This window comes from Dermacentor variabilis, chromosome 4, assembly GCF_050947875.1.
Source record: "Dermacentor variabilis isolate Ectoservices chromosome 4, ASM5094787v1, whole genome shotgun sequence".
NCBI lineage: Eukaryota > Metazoa > Arthropoda > Arachnida > Ixodida > Ixodidae > Dermacentor > Dermacentor variabilis.
Window position 1 is genome coordinate 53,027,668 of NC_134571.1, and position 16,563 is coordinate 53,044,230.

The 16,563-nt window shown below is 41.9% G+C and overlaps 1 protein-coding gene across 5 annotated transcripts in view; it reads right to left on the bottom strand.

The window, feature by feature from the left end:
• LOC142579157 (FHF complex subunit HOOK-interacting protein 1B) overlaps nt 1–16,563 on the bottom strand; it is a 51,452-nt gene that overhangs the window by 6,131 nt on the left and 28,758 nt on the right. For 3 of the 5 annotated variants that reach the window (XM_075689100.1, XM_075689096.1, XM_075689097.1), the window contains 6 exons: nt 16,317–16,367; nt 12,955–13,122; nt 11,912–11,991; nt 9,133–9,886; nt 719–911; nt 477–579 (listed from right to left, as the gene is read on the bottom strand). In XM_075689100.1, the coding sequence (XP_075545215.1) occupies nt 477–579; nt 719–911; nt 9,133–9,886; nt 11,912–11,991; nt 12,955–13,122; nt 16,317–16,367 (1,349 nt within the window). The remainder of the gene's footprint in view (nt 1–476; nt 580–718; nt 912–9,132; nt 9,887–11,911; nt 11,992–12,954; nt 13,123–16,316; nt 16,368–16,563) is intronic. The other 2 variants (XM_075689098.1, XM_075689101.1) reach the window with 1 other exon arrangement.

The following is a 16,563-nucleotide window of genomic DNA, read 5'->3' on the forward strand; positions in this document are numbered from 1 at the left end:
CAGCACAAGCTACAGAACACCCAAATCAAGTCATTTGTCAAAACACACATGCACATCCAGTGCATGCCATTTCAAGTTGCTCCTGCTAAGTACAAAAAATTTTTCCCATCAGAAAAGATATCACAAATGAGCTGCTGAGTGAGGAAATCATTGCTTTGCATGAATAATACTATCTTGATCCTTACATTTTCAGTTTTCTTACCGCAGTACAATACTCACCTCAACAATGCATAGCCACTCAAATTTTAGACTCATCTCACTATATCTCATACTTTGTTATATTCACGTTCACTATATTGAGGTTTGTTTGTATTGAAAATGCAGTCAAATGCTGTGAACAAGGGCTGAGGAATACTGTCTTTAATGTTTCCAAACAAGTGTACCAGGGAACATAATAGAGCACAGTCAAGAAGTAATATCAGAAGTCAACTTCAACATAAGGTGTTAATAAAGAAAAAAAAAAAATCCAAACACACCTGTAGCTCTTTTCCTCGCCACCTGTTTCAACGAGAACAGGGTTTGTCTTTGGCAGGCCAGTTCTTCGAAAGAAACTTCCTAGGCTTCTCCGTTTTGACTCCCCTGTGAACAGCACCATTATGCAGTTATGAACACTTGCTGCTAAAATAAAGTTTCACACAAAGGATGCAACGCACGCACACACAAGTGACAGAAGCACAAAGCTCTGCTGTTCATCAATTCTGAATGACCATCGTCTTACCTCTCGAGAACTCCGCAGCAAAGCTTTGGCTTCGACGCACTGCAGTTTGGTCACCATACAGCCTGTGAGGTGTGTCTGCCAGCAGCCTTTCTTCCCTGACAGCGAAGAAGACCCTAGCCCTTGCAAGCAGCTCATCAAAGTTATGCAGTGTGTAGGAGTAGCTGTCCACTTTGTGCTTCAGAGAGCCAAGAACCTGCACATACCAAAGGCAGAAAAAGAAAGAAGAAAAAGCTACATAAACTTATCTTCATATGGGTCATTCTGTTGGTACCATATTAAAGCAAATTACGTATAAGGGTTCTAGCACAGCTCAGAAAATAAAGCAACGCATTGGAGTTTCAATCAAAGTGGCTGACATGACCAAACAATATGATTAAGGTGGGACACATCCTTCTGTCCCTACTGCTCTGATGGAACTGTGTCTTGTCCCACTTTTGTGCTTCAGTCAACGAAGATAAGAGACGAAACGCAGCTTCGCACCAGCCAGACACTTATGAAACTGCTTTTTCACAAACTGTTGTAAAAGATTAAAAAAAAGCGAAAGCAGCAATCGAGTCACTCTTTTCAGAGAGGCAACGGCACGTGCGCCTGAACTTGACGCGCCGTAGCAGGCACGCCAACAGAAGAAAAATAAAAACCTTCAAACCAGCGGAGATGGCAGAACAACCCTTGCACCCATAACCACACGCGCGCGATGCATGATCCAGCGAACGCGGAGCCACCTCGCCACTCAGCAAAGAGAAAGTGGGGAGTGGCAGTCGCACCGTACTCTTCAATACATAGACTAACACAGTTCGAGGCGAATATACAATCTTGTAGAAAGAGTCAACAGATGGCGCCAGGAGGTCAGGAGGTCAGAGTAGGTAGTAATGAAGAAGGTCCCCTAGGGGAACATCAGAAGAGCATCGCCATCGATAATAGAAAAAGGAGGAAATCCAGAACAAGAGCTCGCCATGCAATAGGCTACATAAACATGCAGGGCAGCAGAAGAAAGGAAAAGTGGGCAAAGATTGAGGAGCAGTTACATAGAGAACAAATAGGGGTGTATGCGGTTACAGAAACGCACCTTAGAGACTCAGAAGAGCCGCCAGTTATTGAGAATTATGTATGGGAAGGTTGCAATAGAACTAAGTCGGAAAGAAAGGGAGGGGGAGTCGGAATGCTCATCCATAAGGGAGCCAAATGGAAAAGAGTAAATTCACAATGTCAAGAGCATCTTTGGTTATCAGGTACAATGAGCGGGAAAGAAACTTGGCTGGGAGTTACGTATTTGTGGACCGGAAAAAATTGCACAGAGAAGAATAAAGAGTTAGTGGAATGCATAAGCGCTGATATTAAGGGTTTCGGGAATGGTGCTGAGATTGTCCTATTAGGTGACATGAATGCCCACATACAGGATTTAGATGGCTATACCGACAATAACGGGAAGTCAATGCTAGACTTTTGCGAGCAACATAACCTCGTGATTGTGAATACAGGGCCTAAGTGTGAAGGACAGATCACGTGGGAAGTGGGAAACTGGCAATCGACCATTGATTACTGTCTGATGACAGAAGGAATTCATGATAAGTTGTGAGAAATCGTCATCGATGAGGAAGAGTTTAGCAGCATAGGGAGTGACCATAAACGAATCATTTTGTAAATGGGATATGTAGTTGGGAAAGAGAGCAAGGAAAGCACAATGGCCAGTCCAAATTTGAACGCTGAACAAATAGCAAATATAGTCACTAGAGCTGAAGAAGAACTTGGCAAGTGGCCAAGTAAGGAGTGGGAATATGGTGAGCTTCTAAGTGTAATAACGACAGAAATACGGCAAGAGAAACAACATGTTCGTTGGAAAGGAAAAAAGAAACCGAAAAGCTGGTGGAACAAGGAGATACGAGAAGCGATCGCCGAACGACAGAAGGCATCTCGAGAGCACAGGCAGGCAAAGAAGGCGCAGTTGCCACAGGATGAAGTAACCAGTAAGTGGGAAATATACCGGGAGAAAAAGTCTATGGTTCAAATACTGGTGCAAGCAAAATTAAAAGGTGAAAGTGAACGTTGGTTGTCAGAAATACGTGAGAAAAAGAAGGCCGCACCTAGAATATTTTGGAATCACATAAAATTATTAGGCAGGAAGTCAACAACAATACAACAACATATCCTAGACGAAGATGAAAACAGACTGGAAGGAGAAGCGGCAATAAATTACATCCGAAACGCAACAGCCGAATCCTTCCAAGGCAATGATGAGGTTGTACTTGATGAAAAAAAGAGCATGAAAGAGACCCAAGTGGAAAAGGAGCTGGTGCTGACAAATTTAAACTGGAAGAAAGCGGAAGAGAAAATTCCTAAGCGCACAGCCACAGGGCCAGACGAGGTTCCCGTTAGGCTGATAAATGAACTGGGACCAAAAAGTAAGGAAGCTCTGGTGAAAGCAGTGGAAAAAACTTTAAAAGATAGACGAATATCAGACAGTTGGCGACAAAGTAGAATGAATTTAATTTATAAAGGTAAGGGGGAGAAAGACAGCATTCACTCGTATAGACCGTTGACCATTACATCGGTAATATACAGGCTAGCAATGCAGGCAATCAAATTAAAGCTTCAAGCATGGGCAGAGAATAATGGCATTTTGGAAGACCTTCAGAATGGCTTTAGAATAGGTAGGCGTTTGGATGATAACTTGTTTGTTATTACTCAGTGTATCGAAATATCAAAAGCAGAAGGCAGACCGTTGTATGTGGCCTTTTTGGACATTAAAGGAGCATACGACAACGTAGACCGCAACATTTTGTGGGATATTCTGGAAGGGGAAGGCTTAGGTAACGATTGTCTACAGCTTTTGAGAGAGATTTACCTAGAAAATACCGTTTGCGTTGAATGGGAAGGGATGAGAAGCGCGGAGAAAGTTCAAATCAACAAGGGACTGAGGCAGGGGTGCCCTTTGTCCTCGCTGCTGTTTATGATGTACATGGTGAGGATGGAGAGGGCGCTAGAAGGAAGTAATATCTGGTTTAATCTCTCATACAAACAGGCAGGTACAGTAATAGAGCAGCAACTCCCAGGTTTATTTTATGCGGACAACATTGTGTTGCTCGCCAGCAAGCAAAGTGATTTGCAACATCTGGCTAATATCTGTGGACAGGAAGGCAACAATTTAGGTCTGAAATTTAGTGTTAGAAAATCAGGTGTTATGGTATTCAATGAAAACAGTGAACAGACAGTGGAGATACAGGGCCAAGAAATACCTCGGGTAACAGAATATATATACCTTGGAATATGGATAAACAAAGGCAATGGATATATGGAAACACAGGAAAAAACCATAACAGTCAAGGGGAAGAGAAATGCAGCCATAATGAAGCACAGAGCGCTATGGGGATACAATAGGTACGAGGTCCTCCGAGGTATGTGGAAAGGGGTAATGGTTCCAGGACTTACTTTTGGAAATGCGGTTGTTCGCTTTAAATCAGGGGTACAATCAGGGCTCAACGGGAACCAAAGGTCAGTGGGTCGCCTCGCATTGGGCACTCACGGGAAGACTACAAATGAACTGTGCAGGGGGATATGGGCTGGACTAGTTTTGAAGTGAGGGAAGCTCGCAGTAAAATTGAGTATGAAGAACGGCTGAGGAATACGGAAGAAAGTAAATGGGCTGGGAGAGTGTTCAGGTATCTGTACAGGCAAAACATTGATTCACAGTGGAGGAAAAGAACTACGAAGCTTACCAGCAAGTATGCGGCCTGTGGGGTGGGCAACACAGCAACAAAGAAGGTCAAGCGGAAAGTCAGAGAGGCTGAATTAATCTCATGGGTGGCAGCAATGGAAAAGAAACCTGCCATGAGTAACTACTTAAGAGGAAAAAACGAAATCAGGAAAGAAACCATTTATGATAACTCAGAGGGAAGCTCATTACTTTTCGAAGCGAGATCGGGATGCCTTAGAACACGCACCTATAAAGCGAAATAGAAAAGTAGGGAAACGACAAAAGACGGAGACGTACAAAAACACAGTTCGCAATAGGGGATCAGAAAATTTGGACGTGGTAGTTCATAGTGTTTTTTTTTTCTTTTCTTTTTTCATTGGTTAACCTAGGTAGGATATTAGGCAGCATAGTAGCAAGAGCTTGGTGGCGCAACCCACCGCCCTGTTCCAAAGGGGACGCTCATAACATACATCCATCCATCTATCCATCCATCCATCCGCCAGCTTTGCGCTCAGGCGCGAAGTTTTGAACGCACGATCGAGAACGTACCGGTAAGTCAGTGACACTGTGGGGGGGAAGCGCGATGACGTACCGGCACGTCCATGACAGCGAAAGGGTTAAGGGTCGATTTTTCTTATTTCAGATTCCAATTCTTCTGAGGGACCTATCTTGAAAAAGAAATTACCGAAATTTTTCTAGGGTGACCGTAAAGTGAGAAAAGGATATTTTGTGTTGGTATATATGTACTGTTTATGCATGAATAACAACAATAAAAAAGGAAATAAACTTATAAGAATTACAAATCTGATGCATTGTTATAAACATAGTTCAAGGCTTAGAAAATGCGCACACAGGAATATTTTGCAAGTCTCAAATGTTCCTGCCCTTAGACTAATATTGACGTCCGTAGCGTAGGTGAGCGCACTCAAGGAAACTGTGTCGTTCCGTGCCCGTCAAAAAAGCAAGACGTGTGACAAGCTTCCGCTAATCTTAACCTTATTGACAACCAGAAGCAATTATTTTTCGCGTCTAAAAAAAAAAGAAAAAAAAGGAAAAGGAAATGCATGCGCGGTGTCATCCTTCTGATGCGCACCCCTGTGAGCACTAAATGAGTGAGAAACAGGTGGTCGCCCTTTGAGCGATTGGTAACGAGATGGCCATCAATTTTGCGAGCGCAAGAAGCCGAAACTGCCAGCGGAAGAAAACCCAAACCGCCACGCACCAACACCAATGTGTGAGCAGTAGTATATAGACGCACCGGAGCAAACTAGCTCTAAAACAGACCATGCAGCGAAAACCCTGTATTTCCACATAGTGGCAGCACATACCAGAAAAGAAAATAATTAGGAAATTGGTGCACTTTTTAAATGTACAGACAGTGCCGTAAATATATAGCATCGACCATTTTGGACTTGTTCGCGGCGCTGTATATTTGCGTCATTGACCCTGAAAGGGTTAACACCGATCACTGCGACAGTGGCTATGAAAGAAACATTTGTAGATTACAATGATGACTTCGCACTTATCACAGCTTATCAAATTTTGCAGCAACATCGCATAGTCCCGATTGTTCAGTTCAACACTTGACACCATACTTGCCTGGTTTTTCAAGAAATAAAACGTGAAGTTGCCTTCGTCTCTGCCCTCCACAGTGGGTGATGTCCTGAACATGATGGCTATGATGTTACCATGTCGTTTACATCATCTCCAGTATGGCAAAGCAAGAACTCTGCAGCAAAAGTGTGATCTTCGAGATTAGTTAATTCTATTTTCTTAACAAACCAGGCAAGTAACAAGGCCAATTGTTTTACTGAACGATCCTATCTAACTACATGGGAAAGGAGAAATCGTTTTTGTTGGCAACCACTGCACCAAATTTGACGAGGTTTGTTGCATTTAAAAGAAAAAGTTAAAATCTAATATCTGCTGGGAATGGGTTATTGATTTAGGCTGTCGATTTATTAATAAAGAAATGTTAAAAATAGCAAATTTTGCAGAAAACGCAATTATCAAGTGTTCAACTCTTAACTCGGCAATGAAAAACGGTATCACATTTCTGTTAATTGCATATATGAGTACATATACAGCGGACAAAATTGATGTGTCATACATGGCTCTTAGATACACCACTAATATGCGAGTAGCACTTTTGCAAGACTCTTGGAAACACTGTAACCAATTCACATAATATATAGTTAAACATATAAAATTTAATCACCTTGAGTGGTGTCCTTACATATGCAGTTTACTGCTATATCTGTTCTTGGTGCTGAGTTATAGATCTCTAACCTTCATGCTTCTATTTTACAGCGAAGCTGTTAATGGCTAGGCTTCCGTGCATTTTTCCTGTGCGTGTGCAAAAACCGTGGGATGATTACGACCCTTGTCACATCTGGGACACATAGAGCTCCCAGGCACAAGAGTAAGAACAGATACTACGATGGTATCTCAGCCCAAAACGCCGACTGGCATTGGCCATGTCTACGTTCACACTGCCCTCTCTTTGTCGGCGTTCCATGCGCTTGCGTATCTAGTTTCCTGCTGCTCTTCCATGGTGGCAGTCCTGCTGAAACGTCATGCGTGTCTAGTTTCCTCTGGCTCCTCGGAGCGGTGGTCCCGTCGTCCACGTGAATCAAAATAAATGTGTGCACGTACCTTTCGTCATGATGGCCACCGATCAAGACAATAAATGAGAGTTCATACCCCTGTTCAAAATTCTGTGTCACCTCAGTGTCTTGTGCTAAACAGCTTCGCTGGTCATTCACCTTCACAGAGTGGAATGGCTCGTGATTTTTTTCTTTCATCTTTACAGACTTTCTGCAATTTATTTAAAGGAAACTAGGCCCTAAATCAAAATGCTGCTTCCAACAGCCGCTAGAACTTAACTTTCTCTCTCAACTGCAACCAATTTTATTAAAATCGGCCAAGGGTTGTCTCAGAAAAGCATTTCTGCATTTTACATGTATTTGAATAGGCGGCACTAGAGTTGGGCCCGATCTAAAGCTTTCTCTTGAGAGAAAAACAAAAGTCACTGTATGTCCATTGGCATCAGCTCACAGAAGTTGACATTGGTTAAAAAAAGATTAAATTATAGGGTTTTAAGTGCCAAAACCACTTTCTGATTATGAGGCACGCCATAGTGGAGGTCTCCAGAAATTTCGACCACCTAAATCTAAGTATGTGGGTGTTTTTGCATTTCGCCCCCATCAAAATGCGGCCACCGTGGCTGGGATTCGATCCCGCGACCTCATGTTCAGCAGCCCAACACCATAGCCACTGAGCAACCACGGCGGATAGTTGACATTCATTTCTGGCCACATGTTCATGAGAAATGCCCAGATAAGATGTTAATAAAGATGACGCGGCAATGTATTTTGCTATCTGTTCCAATGTGAAACATTCTCACAGAAGTTGTTTACATGTGTATGCAATGTTCAAAGGCTTCATTTGAATGAACTTCTAATGGCAAAATTAATCTACTAATTTAAGGAAAGTTATGCACAGTGTTTATAAAAGCATCAGACCACATTTGTCACACATTTCTTGTACCTTTATGCCTGTGATGAACACAGTCACACAGCAGGGACCAAATGTTGAATATCGTACTGAGATTGCAATACTTTGGCAAATCCTTCTGCTACCATGAGAATCATGGTTACTATACATATTTTTTCTTTTTCTTTTTTCGTCTCTATCCTTTCTTTTTTTTTACAATTTAGAGTGAATTTTCTTAAAGCACATTGCAGATTATTTGATTGTTTGCTTTGGTCCAGCTGTGTTGTGTGCCGGCGTAATTAAGTGTTTAGCATTCACAACTAATTTGTTTTGTTGCATATATTCTAGTGCACAAATAAAACACCTTTTAGGCTGTGGGTTGCAAAATCTTTTCAGTAAAGTAACCTTCACTATGTGTAATTATTTTTATGCTCTAGACAATTTCTTTGTAATGTTCTGAAAAACTATAAAACAGTAGAAATTAGATACTACCAATCACTTCCTGCTTCTTTTAGTGAACCACAATGCTACTCCTGCAAATGGTTAAGCTTAAGTTTTTTACATGTTTCCCAGGTTTGTGGACACTCAGCATGCCACATTAAAATCCACTTGTGCTTTGATCAGGTTCACGTCTGATCTCAATCTCTACTTCAAAATGGCATCAAAAATGGCTTCCTATCAGACATATGCATTCTTTCTAAGGTTCATAAAAAATTCAACATGCATCTTTGTTTTACTCAGGCGCTTTGAGGACCGGACACATTAATAAAAACAGCAGCAAAGCGGCCATTAGGCCTGCATGCAATAGAGCTACATACAAAGGATTTGCAACATTGTATGTTGCAAATTCTCATCCAGACAAACAAGTCCCTGAAGAGCTCGCTGCTGGTTCATAATTTCTATACCCTTCGGCACTTTTTGGCCATCCCTGTACCTAGCACCAAAAAAACCATATACCATCATCATCAATTCCTATACCACAGGAAAGGTGAGAACTAAGGGAAGTCAGAAACAGACTAGTAGTTTGACATGTCACCTCTACATCATGTTTTTCCTTCAACTAGATTTTTAACTTTGCATCTCATTTTTATAAGCAAGCTGAATCAGGCATACACTTGGCTACTTTATTAAAGGAAAGGATAGTAGTACACACAAGAGAACTGGTACAGCCAACAGGCAAGTCATTTCCACATTTAATATCAACTAGGGTGACAAAACTCATACCCACCTGAAAGAGTGACCGGACACTTGGCTGAAACACAAGTGAATGGCTCAGGAGGAACGATCGCAGCAAGGGCTGAGGGTACAGGGCCAGCCGTGCAATGAGTGCCGTCAACTGTAGGTTAATGTAGACGCTGTTCTGTGGCATCATCTCCAGCCGGGTCAGTAATATGCTCAGGAATGGACCGATGTTGGGGCTTCCAAATGCTTCGAAGCCACCCTTATTGGCAGCTTCTCGCGTTACAAAGATTCCCGAGTCCCCCGCAGACACTGAGCTCTCCTCGGCAGAGGCATCTTCTGTCTTTGTGTCCGGAGCAACTGTGGCTCCATTGAGAGCCACCGATGATGCCTCATCGTAAGACGAGGACCAACCTGAGCATGCCCGCCTGGTAAGGCGCACCCCTTGACGCGCGTCCGCGAGATACAAGTGATAGCCAGTATGTGCCACTGACGGAGGCTGCTGGGTGCCGTTGAGCACAGCGGTGAAGGACCGTGGCATGTCTCCTGATTCGTAGCTGCCCAGGACCCCAGAGAAAGAGCGGCGGGGGCGGCGGCTGCGTATCTGAAGGCTTCCACTGTGCATCACTCTCTCCATGGGAAAGCCATCACGCAGGAGCGGTAGCTGGGCCTCCTCGGTACTGATGCCAGTACAGCAAGCAGGAATGAGGGAGAGAAACTTTTCGGCGGCACAGCTGTAAAGATCTATGTCACAGACTCGACTCCTCTGGCTCACCATCACATGGGAGCAGGGAACCAGGTACCTAGTTGAGAAAAATAGATAAAAAACACAGCTGGTTTGTCACATATAGATGCATGTACGCCTCCAGCATAGGCATATGCTAATTTCACATCACTAGTACTAGGCTTAAAGGCCACTGATTAAAAATGGTGAAGTGCGCATGGCATCTGTCATGACCATTTAGGCAACATATTGCTGCTTGGTTAACAGCAGTTTGCCCATAAGTTTAAAGCAAAAGCCAATGCCACCTTTCCAGCACCAATGCCAATCCAACGTCTGCAGAGAAAGCACTTTGCCTTTGCTTGTGATAAACTTTATAGGGGCACAGATAAACTGCAAAGAACTATTACAGGCAGGAGTGAATCTTTAGGCAAATTCGACTGGTCATTTTAGGGAACTCTGACTGTCACAGAAGTTATTCTAAAGAGCTATTAAGCTAGATTGTGTAGTACTGTATTTACTAGCATAATAGATGCACTTCCAGAAAAGTTGCACAAAATTGGGAGGTACAAAATTGCACAAAATTACACGAGGTAAAATTTTAAACAAATTTTTTTGCCGCAGCCACCTCCCAAAAGTAGGAGATCATGATATGATTCGGCAGCAAATATGGCATCCGACGCGACAGAATTGCAGCCAAATACGAGGCGTTTTGCTGTGCCGTAGCATCATATCGGACGCCTGGCATGCTTCAATAGTAGGAGACGCATAGTACGATTCAGTGTCTGATCTGGTGTCACAGCACGGCAAAACAAGTCAGTTCCAGCTGTCATTCTGGTGCACTGGACACGGTACAAGACGCGGAATCCTACCATGTGTCTCCTACTTTTGTTGCACAACGTCAGACATCCGATTCGGCACATGGGACACTGTACCAGATGCTGAATTGTACGATATGTCTCCTACTTCATGCCAACAAGTTTGTGCTGCTATCACCGTGCGAGGAAAAGAAAAGCTTGCTTTTTGATTGGAAAAGTGGAGTGTATTCATCATGCAAGTAAATTCACCAGTAGTGATAATAAGGTTTCAGTAACGCCACTGTAGCCTATGGTGAAGCAACTATGGGACAGCAACAGAACTAAAGTTATGTTGCTATCTTACATGGTGTTTGAAGCACTCTGAAATGACCAGGCAGATGTGCCATTGGCAAGAGAGAGAAAAGAAACGAAAAAAAAAACATGCTGTGAGAAATACTTAGCTCTCTCATGCTTCCACGGCTGCAGGCGATTAGGAGGGCATGCAGTATGCACGCAGTGTGCAGAAAGAGAGAAGCTGTTTTATGGCTTCAAATGCCTGTGGTTTGGTATTAATCTGCTTTTTGAAATAACTTTAACTAATATTTTGAGATATCTGAGTTCAAGTTAACGAGTTTACTGTACCTTCAATTTTTTGAACAGGTTAAAATGTTAGTGCAGTTTGCTTTAGCCCTTTGAGGGTCAATTTCTTTTCTCCAAGTGCGACTTCACAAAGTCGAATTTTTTATTGGAGATTTAAAATCTTCAGACTGATGTATTTCTAAAAAAAATTATGCAATTTTTTTTTAGAGTGATCATAATGTGACAAAAAAATATTTTCCGTAGGTAAACAAGCATTGTTTATTCATAAATACAGATAGTCTTCCATAAGTATGTATAATAAGAATAAAAAAGCAGATACAGTGAAATAGATATATTCTGATTCGGCTCTTGGGTAGCAGTCGCATTGGAGGAATCGCCACTCAACTTGCTTGCACCAGAGCAACCAGCACACATGCCCATAGTGTAATCGAACCGTGTATGTAAACGCACACAAGAAAACTATATTAAATAATGTTCCTAAGAAAGCACATCAAAACCTTCAGTGCAGATCAAAGTTTTTAGCTGCATGTGGTTTAAGGCCCTTGGGAGTACTGAAGTAGTGTTGTGTAAATAGAAGTATACATATGCACAAAGTTTTCAATGTACACTTTTATCAAAATAACAATACTTGTAGGGAGTACGCCAAATTCCACATAACATCAACAGAGCTGCCTAAAGCTCGCAGTTTTCCAATGAAAAGAGGCACTCACTTGAGCACGAGCTCCAACATGATGTCTTCGCAGTTAAAATCTAGTAGCGTCCGAAAAAGTGCCATTGTTACCAAGCACAGCTGGAAGAGGACAGAAACGCACTGTAGCAGGCAAATATGCAGCAAGGTCGTTGAGTGGCACGTGATAAATTATTGGCAACATTAAAGCATCAAGAATGTGAAAGGCTCGCCATTAATGCAACTAAGAAAGTGGAGTTTCTGTGTCATTATACCATACTATAACAAAACGAAATGTCTAGCCAGTTTATCCTGCAGTTTGTCAAATAGCTCACGCCAGTTTAATGCCAATTCTGCGCTCACAGAGAAGCAAATGGGGCCACCGACTCGCAAATTAGACCTGCACTACTTCTGAAAATGCAGGCAATGCTGTCAATGTGTTCTGCATGAAGCCTGCATTATGTGGATTAAATGTCAGATTGATTGACTGAGCTTAACAGCCCAAGACAACACAGCAGCTACAAGAGACATTGTAGTTGAGGGCTCTGGATTAATTTTGACCACCTGGCGTCCTTTAAAATGCATCTAAAGCTTGGCAGATAAGCAAATTTACATTCCACACTCACTGGAACGCATCCACCTGTGGTGGGAATTGAACACACAACCTCATTGTCAGCAGTGTAATGTCACAGCCAGTTGAGAGCATTTGCCCTATATGAAATAAATGGCGGCATGCAAATGAAACCACGATGTACTATGAAACGAGTGAAGTGTGCAACCAGCTGCAGAAAGTTCAGGCATATTGAATAACAAGAGATGTAACACAACAATAAAGAAGAGATGTAAAGGCTGCCCTTGCTAGGCACAAGTGGAGGAAGCTTTCAATGGAAATCATTTTTCTGTAAAGCATTCCTTGCAGCTCTGATGTTCAGCAAACTGACAATTGCTCTATCATGCAGCCTTTGCAATATTTAGGAGCAGCCAGTTTAAGCACCATGGTCAAATGTACGTAGGCAGCTACCACGAAAAACAGTGTGCTTCCAAACAAACCCCAAAACTTAACCATCATCACAACACAGAACATACTCGAGAGTGTCCTCCAATGCGGTTTATGAGTGTGTTGAGAATCCTGTGGCTTTCATAGCTCTCCGTAATCAGGAACTTGAAGAACACCAACAGCAGCTGGGGCTCCGTGACTGTTCTCAAAAAGAGGTCCAGGTATGCTGTCGCAGTGACTATTTCCTCCAGTGTGTTCTGTCGATCCAATTGAGGAAAGAAAAACAAAAGATGGAAGCATGTTCAGTGAAAGTTGTACTAACAGGCCAGCATTATACATGCTCCTATGACACAATACTATGCATGCATATTGATTTCTGGAACTCTTCCACATTATGTCTTCACCTCCTTTACATTATTTTACATCAATGCAGATGAAAAACGAAAAAATGCCCCGCTCAACATTGAGCGCATCTGAAGAGTCCCTAAAATTGGTTTTAGCCCTAACAAAGCACCACCTACAAAACCTCTGGCGAGAATTTCTGGAATAACAAGTAACACTGAGGCATTGAGATAGATTCAGATCTGTTCCCTCGAACACAGCTGTACCTTCCCCTCAATGCTCACATGCATGCTGTTATGACGAATAATTGCGCACTGCTATTTCTAAAGCACTATAATGATTGCGGTGCCGTTGAGAGCACCCTATGTGCTCCCTACAGTGCAGAAAGTGAGTGTAGCAACATGCTCTACAAGCAACAGATTCATATCTGCATTGTGTACACCACATTAGGGGCTCTGGGGCTCTCCTAGCTTGGCTATATAACTTACTCACGTCCTAAAGACCGAATAGTCCCAAATGGCCAATCTTGATGTGCCATATTATAACTCAAATCAAGCTTTATTCCAAATCGTGGGCTCTTGAACTAAAGAAATGCACTTAGAATTTAATAACGGCAATATTCAGTACATTATACCCCCCCACCCCCCGCTTCCCGCTTTAAATACGACCGTTAAACAACAGCAGGGTGCCTAATTTTGTGTTACTACAGTATGTCATCCATGAAATAACGCATGATCACCAAGATATCGCATTTTCTTCTACCAGTTCTTAAGTGTATAGGTTGTAAACCCTGTAACAATCATGACAAAGCACAATATCAAACTAAACACCATGTGACAATTAAAGGGAGTGCTAGCATGCCGTAAGAAATAGCTGTGTTAGGCAAGAGTGTTATTCTTTCTGCCAGGCAGTTAGAAAAGTGGAGCCAGTCTTCCACATAAGTTCTGTAAAGTTCTCTAGAGAAAACTCAGGACGAAGGCTAACAACTTCATGGTAAGATATTGAATGCTCTTCTAATGAAGCAGACACACTTCTGGCAGCACAGTGCACACACAAGAGACTCCAGTCTAAATGTTCTGTGCTGGGAAATAAAATTGTTAATTTCTGGACAGTATGGCAGCACAACCCAACACAAATTCTTGACAGACAAAGCTGTGTTATGTTTGTTCCAGCGAGAGACACAAGCAAAAGATCAAGCTAAGCAGGCAACAATAAGGCAGTCAAAACATGAGACACTGCAGAACATATGCTAGAACAAAAGGTAAAGGCAAGCACAATAAGGGCAGCAAATAGAAAAAAAAAAAGATAAACGAACTTGGCCAACCACATATTTATCAAGTATTTATTGACCTAAGGGATGCTAGCGGTATGCTCCAAAGGCTGCTTGCCTGAAGTATGAAGATAAATAAGCAGAAGTTGAACTTGAGGCTATTAAAGCAGCACTGTAGATTTATGCGCTGGCAAAGTGCCGCAATTTTTAAGACCCTAAGGTGGCCTAAATTTAGATATACTCATTAATTTGTTCTTAATCATTTGGGCATTAATTTAACAAAAATAAAAGTCAGATAGGTACTATGTTTTAGGCTATGCTAACAGAAGGCCTTACTTGCTGATTAAATGTACAAAAGAGGCCATAACATCATCCCTTTTCTTCAAGAAATGATTCCAAATAAAATTTTTTTCAAAAAGCAAGGCAAGAATTTTTTTAACTTAAGCAATGCTATAGTCCTGTCATTTAATCCATGAAAAAAGAAAAAGACTAGTTAGCTCTAGACACTTTCATGAACATTTGTTTCCAAGATGCACCAACAACAAACGAGGCATACTACTTTGGTAATTGTTGATGACCGACCTGCTTTTGACACAATAAAAGGTAAGTATGTATCCTACATGCCCACTAAACCTAGCAGATTTTAGACTAAACAAGGTTAGTTTCACTCTAAACAAGCAATAAAAAATGTCCTTTTAGTAGACAGCTGATTTGCTTAGCATATTTCAAGAGAAGCATTTTCAGAGAAATGTCTTTTCTAGATTCTCAAAAAAATATAAGTAAATCTTAAAAGCTTTTCAAATTTTGTTTATGTAAGATTTCTGCAAGAAACAAAAATTGAGAAATCCAATTTTTAATGCTGTCTTTTTAGATAAGACACAATGATGAGTTCATACCTACTCATCTTCTGACATATATTATTTTGTAAAGAATTCTGAATCTTTTAAATGGTATTCAACAACTGCTCAAGCAAACAAGTGGCATAACCAAAGTTCTAAAAATATTTTATGTGCTTTAGAGCACTTGTTTTTACACATTACTGATTTGGCCATGCAATAAGTATTTAACTATGTTTCTTTATTATAGTTCATCTTATTTCTCAGTCAAGATTCTTGTACTGGTTTCATACAGTATATGGTGGACATCAGAACACTTAGAAAATCATTTTAGAAATATTTGCCAAAAGAACTCCAAGGACTAGCAATAGTGGGCACAGTAATAAAGAAGAGTGATGTCTTTAGTTCATATAACCACAGCAGAAACTCCTTAGCTGATCAGCTGCTAAAAGAGCACACTGTAAAAAGCGTTGAAGCAAGCTTCACATTGCAAGTTAGCAGGAGCACATGAATGCCTACAACTAGGCATGCATGCACTCTTCTGCAGACCTGAAAACAGATACGCTGGTTGCAGGTGGTGTGAAGGTACACCTCGGCTCTCAGTTGTGCATCCTGGAGACTTCTGCCCACAATAGCACCATGAACAGTTCATTACTGGTTATTCAGTACACAAATCTCACCTTTTATTATTACTTAAAAAGAAAAGAAAAAGTTAGGCTGCAAAAAAACCCTTCACTCCTCAGTGCTGCCTTCCCTGAAAACTTCCTGCCCCTATCCCTCTAGTTCATGTATATTGGGAAAGTAATTGCTGCTTGCTCAGTTAAGTCAGTTCTCACACTAAGGACAACAAAGCAAGAAATGCATCATGCAAGTTCAGCACTGATCTGTTATGCACAAGTGCACAGCCTCCTTCAACATGCCTGCATCCCTCCTCCTCCTCCTCTGAGGAGGAGGAGGCAAAACGTGCGCACAAACACAACATGATTCCCGACAGGGTACTGACCGCAAATATGGTGCAGCCCTCAAGAGTGTCAACATCTATATCCGCAGTATCCTGAGCATCCATGCCAATTTTTTCGTTGTAGGTGAGGGGGGAGGGGCGACAGAGAGCGGTGGAGAAAAGAACAAAAGTGAAAGAAGAGAGGGACGGGCAGAGACCAATTAGATTGAAAGAACGGTGTGCACTGTTAAATCATCAACAGTTTACCACCACCACTTGCCAGTTACCACTGGAACCTGCACCTTACAAC